Here is a 15712-nt window from a genome sequence, read left to right as displayed (position 1 = left end):
CCTCCTCCAAAAGCCTTCTCTGACCCCCTTGTAAAGCAGCATGCCATTGCCTTTCCACCCTAACCCTGCCTGACTGTTCCACCCAGCACTTATCTGACGGCAACATGCTGTGTATTTCTTTGTTCACTGCCTGCTTCCCCACTGCGAAGGCAGGGCCTGGGTCTTGCTTGTTCATGTGTCATCTCCCAAGTCTAGGCCCGCGCCCAGCACCGTGAGGTAGATTGGTGCGTCAGCAACATTACAGCTCCCCAGCTGCCCGACCTTATAGCTTGGGTTCGACGGGATATGGTGCTGCAGTGGAGCAGACACGAGGCAAGGAGACTGGCAGGCAGAAGCCAGGAGCGGTCAGGGCTGCAAATAACAAGCAACTGCGCATCCAGGCTTCAGTGAGGAAACAGAAACAGCATGGCTGCAGCCCCACCTCACTTCTGCTCTCCTAGCTCTTAAAAACTCTTCGTAAACCAAACACAGTTTTGAAACTAGGAGATAGACAATGTTTTAAGAACTGTATTTAAGCACAAGTAATATGTATAGGCATTTTTAAGTAAGCAGACAATGCTTAGTTTCTTAGAAAACACTGCTGCGTGCCAGTTGTGTTCCAATCTCAGAGCCAGGCGCTGGGGGGCAGGGCGGAGCCTCGCAGGGCAGGGTGGAGCGTCCTGACAGGCAGGCTGTGAGCAGGCGGCCAGGGCCAGAAGGCGGTAGTGAACTCAGCTACCAGAGAGGGCCCGCCTTGGGGTTAAATGGGGAGCTCCACCTGGCATCTGTCATAACCTGCAAAGCACACCTCCTCGGGCTAAGTCCATCTTGGGGAGACCGGACAGACGCCAGCATGTTTAAATCAGTGGCCCAGGCCAGGAGGGGCTCCCTGACACTCGCAGCCTCACTCTTGCTGAGGAGCAGCAGCAGCAGAGCCAACGACAAGGGGAAACTGGCCAATAAGGTCGCAATGGTCGCTGGGTCCACAAACGGGTGAGTGCTCTACGTCGGGGGTCCACAGGGTGACAAGTGATCCTGGGGCTGTTCACCCATGCTCTGACTCACCGCATTACTTCCTATCCTCCGTCCATCATAGGAAGAGAAAGGGTTCATCAGCCCCTGGGCTGTGGAGAGAATCCAAGTACAAGGGGTGGGGACAAGGATTCAGAGACAGGAGAACAGCCCCAAAAAAGGGGCTCAGCCCAAGGTTCAGTTCTCACATCCTCTGCATCTCTGACCCCAGGATCGGCTTCGCCATCGCCAGGCGTCTGGCCCAGGACGGGGCCCACGTGGTGGTCAGCAGCCGGAAGCAGCAGAACGTGGACCGGGCTGTGGCAGCGCTGCACGGGGAGGGGCTGAGTGTGACGGGCACCGTGTGCCACGTGGGGAAGGCAGAGGACCGGGAGCGGCTGGTGGCCACGGTGAGGGGAGAGAGGAGGGGGATGTGTGTGTAGAAGGAGGAAGAGGTCTCTGCCTCAGTAGAAGCCAGGATGTTATGTTATTTTTAAAAACATAACCAGATCAAGCGCAAAAGCACAGGAATGAAAGACTGACCATGTGTTTGGCATTGGTCTCACTCAAGAGGCCCACCACACGTCTGAACAGGTTCACAAATCTAGGCAGAGAGAGCTGTTTTGAGTTTGATGAGGAGAGATGGCTCTCTGCCCTCACTTGGTGTGCTCCCCTCCTGGATTTGACCAGGCATAATCCCAGGGACAGTAAAGAGGAATCACCTCCCAGTTCAGCAGGAAACTTCTTTTGCTCCCTGACCCTCATCTTCATTGTCTCCTTCTCCCCAAAGGCCTTGGAACACTATGGGGGTGTCGACATCATGGTGTGTGTGGCAGGGGTCAATCCCTTGGTGGGAAGTACCTTGGGAAGCAGTGAGCAAGTCTGGGACAAGGTGAGGACTGGGGAAACCAGGTGGGGAGGGCTGGATGTCATCCACATCTTTTGTGAGATCCTCTCTCCATCTTGGCTCCCCAAAATCCACCCTCCTCTCACAGACTCACCGGCACAGAGCAAGGCCAGGTACCTGAACTCTGACCCTCAATTCCCCATTTCTGAGATGGAGGTAAGAGTGTCTGAACGGCAGTTCTGGTCCCCACTGTCCATGAGCTCCCAGTCTGCAAGGAGGGTCCAACAAAGAACCAAATAATCACAATAAATGTGGGGCACAGAGAACGGAATGACTCCCTTCCTTGCCCAAGAATGCTTCATGTCCAAGGCTAGAAACTTGAAATCCAGCTGTTTAATTTCTTAGGGCTACCACAACAAAGCCACTACAAACCAAGTGGTTTAAACTACAGAAATTTATTGTCTCACAGTATGGAGGTCAGAAATCCAAGACCAAGGCATTGGCAGGGTTGGTTCCTTCTGAGGACTGTGAGAGAATCTGTTCCATACCTCTCCCCTAGCTACTGGTGGTTTGCTGGCCATCCTTGGTATTATTTGGCTTATAGAAGTATCACTCCAATCGCTGCCTTCATCTTCACATGGCGTTTTCTGTGTGTGTGTGTGTGTGTGTGTGTGTGTGTGTGTGCATGTATGCGCGCGCACGCACACGCGCTCAAACTTCCCCTTTTTAGGACATTATTCATTTTGAATTAGGGCCCATCCTATGAGCTCATCTTAACTACATCTGCAATGACCCTATTTCCAAATAAGGTCACATTCTGAGGTACTAGGTGTTAGGCCTTTAACATAGAAATTTGAGGGGTACACAATTCAGATTATAACACCAGTCTTCCCCCGACTCAGCTAGTTGATGTCTTTTCAAACCTGGATGGAACATCCTTTCCCCACTTGTGCCCTTGGAGAAATAGGATGACATCTTGCAGACTCTGGGATCTTCTGCCTATAGAGTCAACCTGATCCCCATATTCCTGCATCTTCAGGATGCCTCCTTGCCATGTATGTCAAAGAAAGGCAGCTTTCTCCCCACTTTCCATTGTCAGAAGCCATCATGCCCACGTTCTAATTTAGCATATTTGTTAGTTCAGTGAGAATATGCACTGGACTGAATATCTCTCCCCCCCCTCATTTGCTCTGATTTCAGATCCTGTCCGTCAATGTGAAGGCCCCAGCCCTGCTGCTGAGCCAGCTGCTGCCCCATATGGAGAAGAGGAGGTGAGGGCAGGGAAGGAAGTAGGGAGGAAGACATTTGGTGTCAAATGTGGAGGAGAGGAGCTAGAGTGAGAGGGTCCAGATGTTGACTTAGACCTTCCCTCTGGGCAACAGAGGAAATTGAGCCAGTAATGTAAGAGAAGTGAGAGTTTGACTTTCAGACTCTGGGTCAGCTAAACAAACAAAAGAATTCTACCCATTAATGTCATTCTCTCATATCTAGAGTGCCCAGGGAGTCTGGGAAGGACTCTACTGGAAGAAGGATGGGAATCTACAGCCAGAAAGGCCCAGAGGCCCCACAGCTGTCCTGAAACCAGAGAAATGCAAGTGGTCCCTCTAGAATAGTGAAAGTTTGACTTCATATTTCTAGGTCACCAAAGAGAAAAAAAATCTGTCTTCTTCCATTATTCCCCAGTTTCTAGAGAGCCCATAAATCAGGCAGGGACTCTCATGGAAGAGAGAAGTGGGATCCTAATGACAGGAAGGCCTGGAGCTCCCACAACTGTCCTGGAATTGGGGAACTAGAAGTAGCCTCTCTTGGGCTACAGCAAGTCAGGGCACAAAAGTCCAGATTGATGGCTCTGAGGCGCCCTGCAGCCTTCCCATAACAAGAGTAGTGGAGTTTCCCAATCCCACTCAACTTTTATTTCTCAACACTTCTTAAGTCTTGGACCAGCCATGTCCTCTATCATCTTCCTCCATAGTTCCTTCTCTGTGTGTGTTGCACATAACAACCTATAGAACCATGGGTGAGTGAAGGGAAGAGGTTAGAGACAAGTCTGGAAAGCAGGATGTTGCTAAATTATGGACAGCCTTGAATATTGTGATAGAATTTTGTCCATATTCAGGAAGCAAGGGTGAAAATCATGATTGTTTGTTATAATTATTTTAGGCGTAGTTTATCTTCTTTCTAAATTAAAAGAGCATGAAAACACCTGAGGGACAAAAAAACATCTTGATTCACAGGCCTAGACAGAAGAGGCACTGAGGGAAAGGGAATGAGTAGGTAGAGGGGAAAAGAGAGGCAGGAGTACAGATTTCTCAAGAGAACCAAACAGGTTCAAGAAAGGAAATTTTAGTCTACAGTATTTGATGTGACAGGAAACCAGAGTGTAGAGAGGTGAGGCCTGAACAAGGGTCATTAGACTTGGTAAGTGATGAAGCACTGAGACTCCTTGAGCAAAACTTCCAGAGATTTGGGGACAGGGATGTGGGGGAATGTGGGGCTTCTGGGATTGAGATTCCAAAGGATCCACTGGGAAATATGTTTATTACTCCTAAGTGTGCCTAGTATAAAACACCTTCAAAGCCAGAAAAGAGACAATAGCCTAGAATAAAGGAAATTGTTGGCTGTATTTCATAAAAGTGTCCATATTAGTACTTCTTAATGGACATTCAGCGCCCAAGTGTGGCATGAAAACAAAGTTGGTCCTGGCCCTCAGGTTGCTCTAAGACACAGGAGATAGGCTGGAGGAAGGCAGAAGAGGACTCTAATCTGGACTTAAGCTCTTTTTGCTCACTTTCATGGTCCAAGATCTCCACTTCTGTCTGTGCCCCACTGGTTTGTATTTGCTCCATTTGTATGTGCTTCATCTGTATTTACCCCCACCTTTCTCTTCCTAGGGGAGGCTCTGTGGTTCTGGTTTCCTCAACTGGGGCATACATATCAGAAGCTGTAAGTATGAACTTCTATGACTATAGATTAAAAGAAAAGACGTAGCCCCATTTGCTGAGAAAAGCAGAGAGGTCCAGGAAGGTCCCATGACAGGCCATTGCTAGGTGGGGCACACCTGTATGCACATTTGTCAATGGGTATCTCAGATCTTCCTCTCCAGAAAGGACACCCATGGCCTTTCTTTATGATATTATCACTAATCTCTGCACTTGCTACTGAAGAGATGTATTTCTAGGTACAGGCTTAGAAACCCAATTGAAACTCTCCTCCCCAGTTACTATATATGCCATCTACTTCCCTTTCTCTTCACAGAAACTAGGGGCCTACAATGTCAGTAAAACAGCCATTCTGGGACTCACCAAGACCCTGTCAGTGGAGTTGGCACCAAAAAACATCCGGGTTAACTGCCTGGTGCCAGGATTCATTGAGACAAACTTCAGCCAAGTGGTGAGGACGAAGGTCCACTCTTGCTCCTGCCTCACTGAGCACTAGGGTACCTTCCCCTACCAGGTCACGTCCCACAGAGACCTCACCCTCGTTCCTGGACCTGAGAACTTGACACTCTGCTCCACAGCCTTTGCATCAGCAGCAGTATCAGTCCTCTGTGTCCCCCAGAGCCCTGTCCACAAAGGTCTGCATGATGTGGAGCCCAACGCGACTCCACTGGTATGAGCAACACTCATCTTTTGATTCTTCTTTTAGCTACATGCGGAGCCAGGCCTTTGGAACAGTATGAAGAGACTCTATGGCATACAGAGGTAAGTTGTGGGTGAGGCAGTGTCCTTTGTAGATCAGGACTGTAACCTCAGAACCTTCATGATGGACAAAAGATCACATGTCATCCCTCTGCAGGCTATTACCCATTCCTCTTCCTGAGTTCTGAGCCCTGGGATGAGTAAAACTCCCTGCAGAACCCATGTATCTCCACTTGCAGCCCTTCGCTCATCCCCATAGGGGTCTTGACTTCAGAACATCCCACAGGAGACGAGGGCTCATGGGGAGGTGTCATCACTCTTGGCTCCACCTTCTCTTTCCATCCAGGATAGGGCAGCCTGAGGACTGTGCAGGCCTCGTGTCCTTCCTGTGCTCTCCAGATGCCAGCTACATCACCGGTGAGAACATCGTGGTGGCTGGATTCTCCCCTGTCCTCTGAAGAAATGAGCTCAGAATTCAGGCTTGCCTCTCAGTGTGGAAGCCTCCTGTGGCTCTCGGGCCACGCTGTTGGGACACCTCTATAAATGATGAGCCTCTGCTCCAAATATACACTTTGAGTTCGATATTGCCAGAGTGTGAAATAATAAAGAACATCAGAAAAGAAAGTTTACAGCATGAAATTGTCATTAAGTGTTTTCATTTTTCTGACTTTGGTAATTAGGAACCATAGCCTAAAAAAGAGCATGGTTACTAGGAGATCAGAGCCCTCGGGGATGAAGGCTTGGGCCACCCTGGTAGGTGAGCAACCTAGACCAGAGGACATGCTGACCAAGATAAAGGATATTTAGAAAGGGTATCCTCTGAGTTCATTTATAGCTATGAGCAGTTCCTGGTACACTGACAGTTTCTCAAGCGTCTGTACCTCCCCAGTACCATGGGAGACTGGTTGGTTGTACACAAAAACAACCCAGAAGTACAAGGGAGTTAACACGAGGAGAGGCAGCCCTAAGCAACAGAAGATGGGAGTTGGTGGATCAATGCCAGGCTCCCCACTTGGTTTTTTAGGAAAGAATGAGACCCTGTTACTCACAGTGATTACCCGCACATTAATGTTGACGCTTTTCTTCCTTGTCTCACTTTTCCTACTTGTTTCTTGGCCTGGGTCATCATTATACATGCATTGGCTTTATAATACTTAAGCTCTACATTTACATTTTATATATTAAATATATATATATATATATATATATATATATATATTACATTTCTCAATTAAATATTAAAAATCTAACAGGTATGAGTAGGACTTTGCTTTGACTCATTGTAACATAAATAAAAGATTTCATAATTTGAAAAATAATAAATAGAATGACATATAAGTTGAAAGGGAGGAGAGTATTTTAGGTCCTTATATTGTCTATGTGTCAATTAGGATCCTAGTGAGAAAACAACAAACTTTTAAACGGAATAATTTTGTTGTTTTTAATGTTTATTAGGGAATATTGGGGAACAGTGTGTTTTCCAAGGACCCATCAGCTCCAAGTCAAGTAATTTTTCAATCTAGTTGTGGAGGGTACAGCTCACTGGCCCATGTGGGAATCGAACCAGCAACGTTGGTGTTATGAGCACTGCACTCTAACCAACTGAGCTACCCGGCAGCTCCTAAATTGAGTAATTTGAGAAGGATTTAATGAAAGTACCACTTACAGTACTGTGGTCAGCATTTAAGAAAACCAACAGTGGGGCGGCCGGTTGGCTCAGTCTGTTAAAGCGCAGTGCTCATGAAACCAAGCTCTCCAGTTTGATTCCCACATGAGCCAGTGAGCTGCACCCTCCACAACTAGATTGAAAACAACAACTTGACTTGGAGCTGGAAAAACACACTCTTCCCCAATAAAATTAAAATATATTGATGTAATACAGAATTGTGCACCTGAAATCTATGTAATTTTACTAACAATTGTCTCCCCAATAAGTTAAAAATATATATACATGTATATGCATATATGTGTGTGCATATATATACATGCATATACATACATATATGTGTATATGTATGTATATGTGTGTATATGTATGCATATATGTATATACACATGTATGCACATGCATGTACACATATACATGTATATACATGTATGTATATATGTATACGTGTGTGTGTGTGTGTGTGTGTGTGTGTGTGTGTATATATGAAGAAAACCAACAGTGGGAACCCAGCACAATCTCTGAGCCCAAAGGAAAGGAAAAGGAAGCTTGTGTAGGAACCTTGTAGCTTGTGTAGCTACAAGGAGTAGGCCAACTGACAGGAGATCTGGACTTAGACAGAGAGTCTCAGCCTACACATTGTGACCTAGCAGACAGGGAATGGAGGGAATAAATACTCAACCGGAGGGAAAGGGAGCCCATTGATCAATCTATATAGGTCAGTCTCCTAAGGCACAGAACAGAGAAAGAAAGGGAGGAAAGTGGCTATAGAAGAGCAAACAGAAGTTATCCAGCTAAACTAGGAGGTTGGTAAAGTTATTCATTTTACATCTAAAAGTTAAGCTAATGCATTGTAATTTCTAGAGTAACCACTAAATGAAACCAGAGATATATACCAACTAACAAACAGAGAAAATGAAAATGACGTTTAAAAAATCAATCCAAAATAAAGTTAATAACCCTTTTGCCGTGACGGTCAGATATATCTGAATGAATATTTCCATCTGCTGACTGTGGCATTCTAGTTTACCCTAAGAGCTCAAAGAAAAAATAAAAAAAAATTTTCCCTCTACTGCAGAATTCAAGTATATTCTCAGGTACTTGAATCTAGGGCCAGAAGTCTGTGAGTGCTGTGTGTTAGGATGGTGTTGGTACGCAAGCCAAGAGTAATACTTTCAGGATACCTACTAATTGACTCAAAGTCCTAATTTTAACACTGTCTTTGTTTTTATTTATTTTAAAAATTTTATTGGGTAACTGTGTTTCTCCAGGGCCTATCAGCTCCAATTCAAGCTGTTGTCCTTCAATCTAATTGTGGAGGGCGTAGTTCAGCTCCAAGTCCAGTTGCCATTTTCAGTCTAGTTGCAGGGGTGGGGGGTAACGCAGCTCACTGGCCCATGTGGGAATCGAACCAGCAACCTTGTTGTTAAGAGCTCATGCTCTAACCAACTGAGCTAACTGGCCTCCCCAACACTGTTTTTAGAAGGGATGAATATCAACTAAATGTCCTTCCTTAATTTTTCCAATGATGCTGAATCTTCAAAGAATAATTGGTTTGCAAAAATCAAACCCATAATAGATTTAGTGAAGGATACATATATTTCCACCTATAATAGCAATAATGAATTGTGTGTGGATGAGTCCACGTTGAAATTCAAGGGGCGTCTATTTTTCAAGCAATCTCTTCCCAGTAAACCAAGTAGAAAGTGGGGCATAAAGATTTGGTCACTCTGTGATTCATGAACCGGATTTCTGTAGCGGTTTGATGTATATACAGGCAAAGATTCATCTCAAGATAGGAAGGTTGGATTGGGAGCAAGGGTGATGTCCAGTTTGCTGAATGGATTTGAAGGCAAGGGACATGTAATTTGTACAATTTTTATTCAAGTGTAGAACTTTTTGAGAGTCTAAGATTGAAAAAAATTGGAGCATGTGGTACAATGCATGCCAATAGGACAGGGCTACCTTCAGATATGAGGATTGGCAAGCTAAAGAGTGGTGACCTCCTGGTAATGTAGGGAAATCATGATCAGTCAGTGCTTGCTTGTACTTGGCAGGATACGAGGAGAGTTAATATATCTCCACTGTTGGGAATGGTGGTGTCAGTGAAATGCATGTAAGATCAAAACAGGAAATGAGAACTGTGTTGAAACCAAATATTCAAATTCTGTACAGTGCATTTATGGGTGGAGTTGATTGTTTTGATCAACTCTGTGCCACTTATCCTTTTGATATGAAGTCTGAGAAGTGGTATCAAACCATATATGACATTTTCTCATTGAAGTGGCTCTAGTAAATGGCTATATATGTTCCAACATTCAAACCCCTAACAATAAAGTGAGCCAGCAGTAATTCAGGGGAAAAGTTATAGATGGATTATCAAGAAAAGATGGGGAAAAAAGGGATTGCAGGATGTCTGCACCAAAAGAAATTAGGCTGACAGAGCGCCATTTTCCTAGGTAATTTGAAGACAAGAAAAGCAGCCTAATTGCTGCATGTGCAGCATTATGCCCTCACAATGTGCAAAAAAAGGGAAAGGTATTTGCAAATGAAAACAAACCATGTACCCTGTTTCCCCGAAAATAAGACCTAGCCGGACAATCAGCTTTAATGCGTCTTTTGGAGCAAAAATTAATATAAGACTTGGTATTATATTATATTATACGATATTAAGACCTCGCCTTATAATATAGTATGATAAGACCGGGTCTTATATTAAGTTTTGCTCCAAAAGATGCATTAGAGCTGATTGTCCAGCTATGTCTTATTTTCGGAGAAACATGGTATTATTGTGCTAGGTGTCCTGGAAATCCAGAAATGTGTGTTGTTCCTTGTTTTGAGAATTATCACTCAAAAGTAAAATATAAAAAATCCTGTCAGTGTTCCAGAAAGGAAGTTTAGGGAAGCAGATGTACATTTTTCTATATTTTTGTATATTTCAAGAATGAATAACAGTAGGAAATTTTTATACATAAAAATAATGCCATTTGTATACAAAGCAGCTCAAATTGTTATTATTCAATGCATAAAATAGTCAAAATATCAACTTTTTGTTTTTTGTGGATTTCTGACACATTTTGAAAAAACTTGAAATCAATTAACACAGCGAAAGAGTTAAGAAAGAAAAGAAAATAGCAAACACTTAAGATAAGTGGAAAACACAAAATAGGAGAATGGATATAAACCCAAATATATACAATAGTGTAAATGGACTGAATGTTCTACTTAAAAGAAAAAAAATTATCAAACTAGAGAAGGAAGAAAGTAAAGGAGGGAGGGAGGGAAGGAAGGAAGGAAGGAAAGAAGGAAGGAAGGAAGGAAGGAAGGAAGGAAGGAAGGAAGGAAGGAAGGAAGGAAGGAAGAAGGAAAGAGTCTAAGCATAGTCTGTCAACAATAAACATATATGAGACTTTAAAAACAAAATCTCAAGTATATAAGAAGTATATACTTCTTATAAGTATATAAGTATATAAGTATATAAGAAGTATATAAGAAGGTTGAAATTAAAAGCATGGAAAAGGGTATATCATATTGTGTTCAGGATCCCCAAGATTACCCTCAAGTTCAATAATTCACTTATCTGAGACCCACAGGACTCAGAAAAGCTGTTATTCTCATAATTTATTACAGAGAAAGGATACAGATTAAAAGCAGCAAAGGGAAAAGGCAAATGGGATAAAGCTCCAAAGCAACCAGGTATAAGCTTCCAGGTGTCTTGTCATAATGAAATCATATGGGGTCATGCTCAATTCTCCTAGCAACAATATTGACAACATATGTCAAGTGTTGCCAACCAAGGAAGCTCACTCAAGACTTGGGGTCTGGCCAGAGTTTGCACTGGGGGGCAGTCATGAAGCACTTACGTGACTGATTTTATTTTATTTATTTAGCTGTCTTTATTTTTCAATTACAGTTGACATACAGTATTATATTAGCTTCAGGTGTACAACATAGTGATCAGACAATTATTTAACTTACAAAGTGATCCCCCATAAGTCTAGTACCCATCTGACACCACACATAGTTATTACAACATTATTGACTATATACCCTACGCTGTACTTCACATCCCTGTGACTGTTTCCATAAAGGGCAATTTGTGCTTCTTAATCCCTTCCATTTTTTCACCCACCCCCTCAATTCCCCTCCCATCTAGCAACCATCCAAATGTTTTCTGCATCTATGAGTTTATTTCTATTTTGTTTGTTCATTTATTTTGTTTTTTAGACTCCACATGTAAGTGAAATCATTTGGTATTTGTCTTTCTCTATCTGAATCATTTCACTTAATATAATTTCCTCTAGGTCTATCCATATTGTTGCAAATGGCAAGATTTCATTCTCTTTTTGGCCAAGTAATATTCCATTGTATAAATGTACCACATCTTCTTTATCCATTCGTCTATCGATGGACACTTAGGTTGCTTCCATATCTTAGGTATTGTAAATAATGCTACAGTGAACCTAGGGGTGCTTATCACATGACTGATTTTAGCTATTCAGTCTCCAACACTCTAGAGGTCAAACTAATACAGTGTGTCCCAAGGCTTCAGGCACGGAAAACACTCTTATCAGGCAAAATATTCCAAGGTTATCCTTCAGGAAGCAGTCATAGACCACTCCTGAAAATAGGGCTTTTTTTATTATTATTGGAATGTGTAGTTTCACCACCCATGCCTGCTGAGTTAACCCTTTTTTGCACACATGTAAATACAAAACAAAAAAAGACTTTATAGCAAAAAATATATGTTAGGTATGAAGAAGGTAACTTTATTCAAAAAGATTTAACTCAAGAAGATACACAAATTTTTAACTTATATAAACCTAAAACATAACCCCCAAAGCATAAAAGAAACTTTGACAGAAATACAAGGAGAATCAGCAATCATGTAGAAAATATCTATATTCTTCTCTTGGTAACTGATAGAACAAGCAGATCAAAAAGTCACTGTGAATATAGAAGATTTAAATAATGTGAGTAACAAAATTGATTTAATGGTCATATATAAGATCATACCCAGCACACACAACACACATTAAAAATTGACCATGTTCTAGACCAAAAAGTAAGTTGCAAAATTTTTTCAAATTATTGAAATTGTATCGAGTGTGTTCTTTTATTACAGTGCAACTCAGCTGGAAATCAATATTAAAAAGAGAATTATACTATTCCTATGTGCTGGGAAATTAAGAATATACTTCTAAATGACCTTAGTTGGAAGAGGAAATTATAAAGGAAATTAGAAAATATTTAGAAGTAAATAATAAGTAAAAATATCACTTATTTAAACTTGCCAAAAGCAGTTAAAACAGTACGTACAAGGAAAGTTATACCTACATTGCTTATATTAGAAAAGCCAAAAATTAATGAAATAAGCATCCACCACAAGAAGCCAGAAAAAATACATAAAATTAGTCCAAATAAAGTATAAACAAGAATATAATGAAAATGTGAGTGGAAATTAACAAAATAGAAAACATGTCATAGAAGAATAAAGAAAACCAAGAGTTCTTTGAAAAGACTCAGTAAAATTGACAAAATCTGGAGTGATTAAGAAAAAAGGAAATCATGGAAAATAGTTAATATCAGGAATAAAAAGAGGGGAGTAATAGAGAGGTCAGACATTAAAAATATTATGAGATATTATGTTAATAAATATGAAAATTTAAGTGAAGTGGACAAATTCCTAGAAAAAAGTAAGTTTTCAAAGATGACTCAAGAAGAAAGAGAAAACTAACCCATCCTATAATGATTAAAGATATTGAATTAGTAATCAAAATCTTCCCACATAGAAAAACCTCAAGCCTAGATGGTTTCACTGATGAGTCTACCAAAACAATGTGAAAAAAAAGGTAATTCTGATGTTACTAAATTTCCTAGAGAGTCACACGTTAATGTTTTTAAATGTATATATTATCTTATATTTTCCTCTAGTACTTTTATAGTTTCATTTTTATATCAAACAACTTGATTTATGTGTAATTTATATAACTCTAAAAAATGAAGTAATGATCCAGCTTTTCAGTTTTTCCTAATCTCTAGCCTCTGGAAGAACTGAAAATAGAAGGGGACTAGAGATTTTACCTTTCATTTGATATTTTTCTGGACTATTTCATTTTTTAAATTAGGCAAGTATATGTCTTTTATAATTTTTAAAAAATAATTTTAAAAATGGTTCCCATGTTTCTCATAGTCTTTACCTACATATGGCTAACCTTGGATTTAATGCTCTCCTGGATAGTTATTTTGTTTTGTTTTGTTTTTTAAGTTTTTCCATACCTCCTCCTACGTTATGGATCTATTAGTTCTCCTGAGTACTGTCATTACCCCTCCTATTAACTTCAACATTGATGAAACTTAGATGAAACAGGCCCATGACTTAAGGACTCAAGTAGAGGAGAATGAGCACCAGGGCAAGAGTGTGGGCAGTGCCCTAAATCAGGGGTAAGAGGTATATGCTATTTCCATGGACATGAAACAAAGATAGAGCTAAGACCTTTGGCCAGATCTTTTATGGAGTGAGCCCAGAGGTCAACTTCAGGAGGCTGAGTTGTTCAGAGGTTGTGCTAACTACAGAAGAAAGATGGGTCCAAGAGAACTGAGAAGGTTCTCCATGTGACACACAAACTCTCCTCTTCTTGATAAAAACTAGTAGCCCCATCCCATAAGAGTCATGACTGAGAATCATGGGAATGGCCACTGGGACTGCACTCAGTAACATTCACTCTAGTAAAACAGCAGAAAACACCAGATCCGAGTTAGAAGAGTGGTTTAGGATACGTGAAGCTCTTCAATCAGCCTGAGCTTCAGCACAGAAAAGAGGACTGTTTGTGACGAGAGAAAGACAGCATTTAGCCCTATTGTCTTGTTCGTGTCAGAAATTTGTGTTGGTGCAATCTGGTCTCAGGTCACAGAGCTGAAGAAATAAATCAAGAAACTCCCCAGGTCATGGTGGCACCAGGCATGGCCGCCACATACAGAACGACACCGGCGAGGTCGTGGACCTGTACTTGCAAAGGCTCCACCAGCAAACGCCTCATTGGCTCCAAGGAACACATATCCACCCAGAGGAACATAGCTGAGGATAAGAAGGTGACAGGCAGTTTCAACAGCTACTTTAAAACCGATGCTATCTGTGGGGCCATTTGCAGGATGGGTGAGTCAGATGACTCCACTCTCCGACTGGCCAAGGCCCTCAGCATTATCTCAAGTAGCTTCTGACTGGAGAGAATCACAGATATGTAATACGTGTCATAAATAAATAGTGAAAACCCAAAAAAAGGAAAAAGAAAGAAAAGAAACTGCCCATTCCACCACCCTTTCAAATGTGCCAGGAAGAATACGCTATCATAGACTATAGCCATCAGCAGCAGAGGGGAGGGCGTGGGTACAAAAATACATAGAACCAAACCCCACACCAAAGAGAGGTAAACAGGAAACTGTCAAGTCCCAAGTCTTTCCATTTATTGGTAAAGCTCTTTATTGCTAGAGTAGTAATATCCTAGCACAGACAAGAAACAGGCAGATCAGATTTTTTGAAAATTCAGGCAGCTACTGAAAGGTCTGTGATTCAGCACACGTGGGAGCTCAGCCTGGCCAAGCTCAGGCCTCAGGGACCTACCCTCCCTCCACAGACAAGGACCAGCAAAGATCTTCTGTACTGGTCAATCCAGGGGAGGAAGCCCAGGCCAACACACACAGGGACAAACCAAAGAAAAAAGCTGAGGACTAACATAATGAACCCCGAGTTTGCTCAAACACAGGGTGAGTCATAATCAGGCCTGTGTGTAAAGCTGGGGAGGGGGAAAAGTCACTGCCTTTAAGCCAGAACTCCATGCTTCTGTGGTTGACCACAGTTCCTCGTGTTTTCTGAACTCTCTGTGCCACACGGGATTCCAGAATGTCAGGAGGCATTTCTGGGTGCAGACACAACTGGTGATCTCTTCTTGCCTTTGATTCAGCCTGAGCCCTAAGTCTGGCTTTTCTTCAAATCTGATTTGAAGACAGCTAATCCAAACATCCTTAGTCTTCTTCATTAATTCAACTAAACAAACATTATGGAACAACAAATATGAAATGGCCGTGTTATCACACAGTGGATTAGGTCTCAAATATTTATGTGCCATTGGTAAACAGGTATTGAGACAGGTTAGTTAGTCTGAAATCAGGCAGTTAGAGACTCCTTGGTAGACTAAGCAAAAACAGAACAAACACAGGACACAGGGCAACTGTACCAGGAAAAAACTGTCATACTCTGGGACAAATGGGTTTGTTTCAATGGTCTCCCCCAAGCTGAGCAGTAGAGCAAGTCGGGGAAACATTGTATCCATAGGCACCCACATCCCAATATCTCCCTCCCAGACTGAAATAAAGGTATATAAACACAAGCTTTTGCTTTAGCTTTTGGGCATCCCAGCTTTGGGTACCCCCTCCCGCTCGGAAGCTGTAACTCTTTGCTTGCTATGATAAACTATCTTCCTGTGCAACTTTTTGCCTCTGCTTGGTCCGTGTATCCATTCTTCAGCTCCATGAGATGAACTCCGAACTCTGGCATTTACTAAGGAATACCCT

At 42.1% G+C, this 15712-nt stretch overlaps 1 protein-coding gene across 1 annotated transcript; it reads left to right on the top strand.

Annotated features, from left to right (window-relative positions):
• Positions 1-832: 832 nt before the first annotated feature.
• Positions 833-5933, top strand: LOC308497834 (dehydrogenase/reductase SDR family member 2, mitochondrial-like; the record flags this gene model as incomplete). Its single annotated transcript, XM_081048937.1, has 8 exons — positions 833-972; positions 1223-1400; positions 1781-1882; positions 3038-3108; positions 4729-4780; positions 5093-5227; positions 5483-5538; positions 5822-5933. The coding sequence occupies 8 exons, from the start codon at positions 833-835 to the stop codon at positions 5931-5933; spliced, it is 846 nt and encodes a 281-aa protein (XP_080905063.1).
• Positions 5934-15712: the final 9779 nt, after the last annotated feature.

This window comes from Rhinolophus hipposideros, assembly GCF_964194185.1.
Source record: "Rhinolophus hipposideros genome assembly, chromosome: 5".
Taxonomy (NCBI): Eukaryota; Metazoa; Chordata; class Mammalia; order Chiroptera; family Rhinolophidae; genus Rhinolophus; species Rhinolophus hipposideros.
Note: the sequence above shows the minus strand (reverse complement) of the source record. Positions and strands in the feature narration are given on the sequence as shown.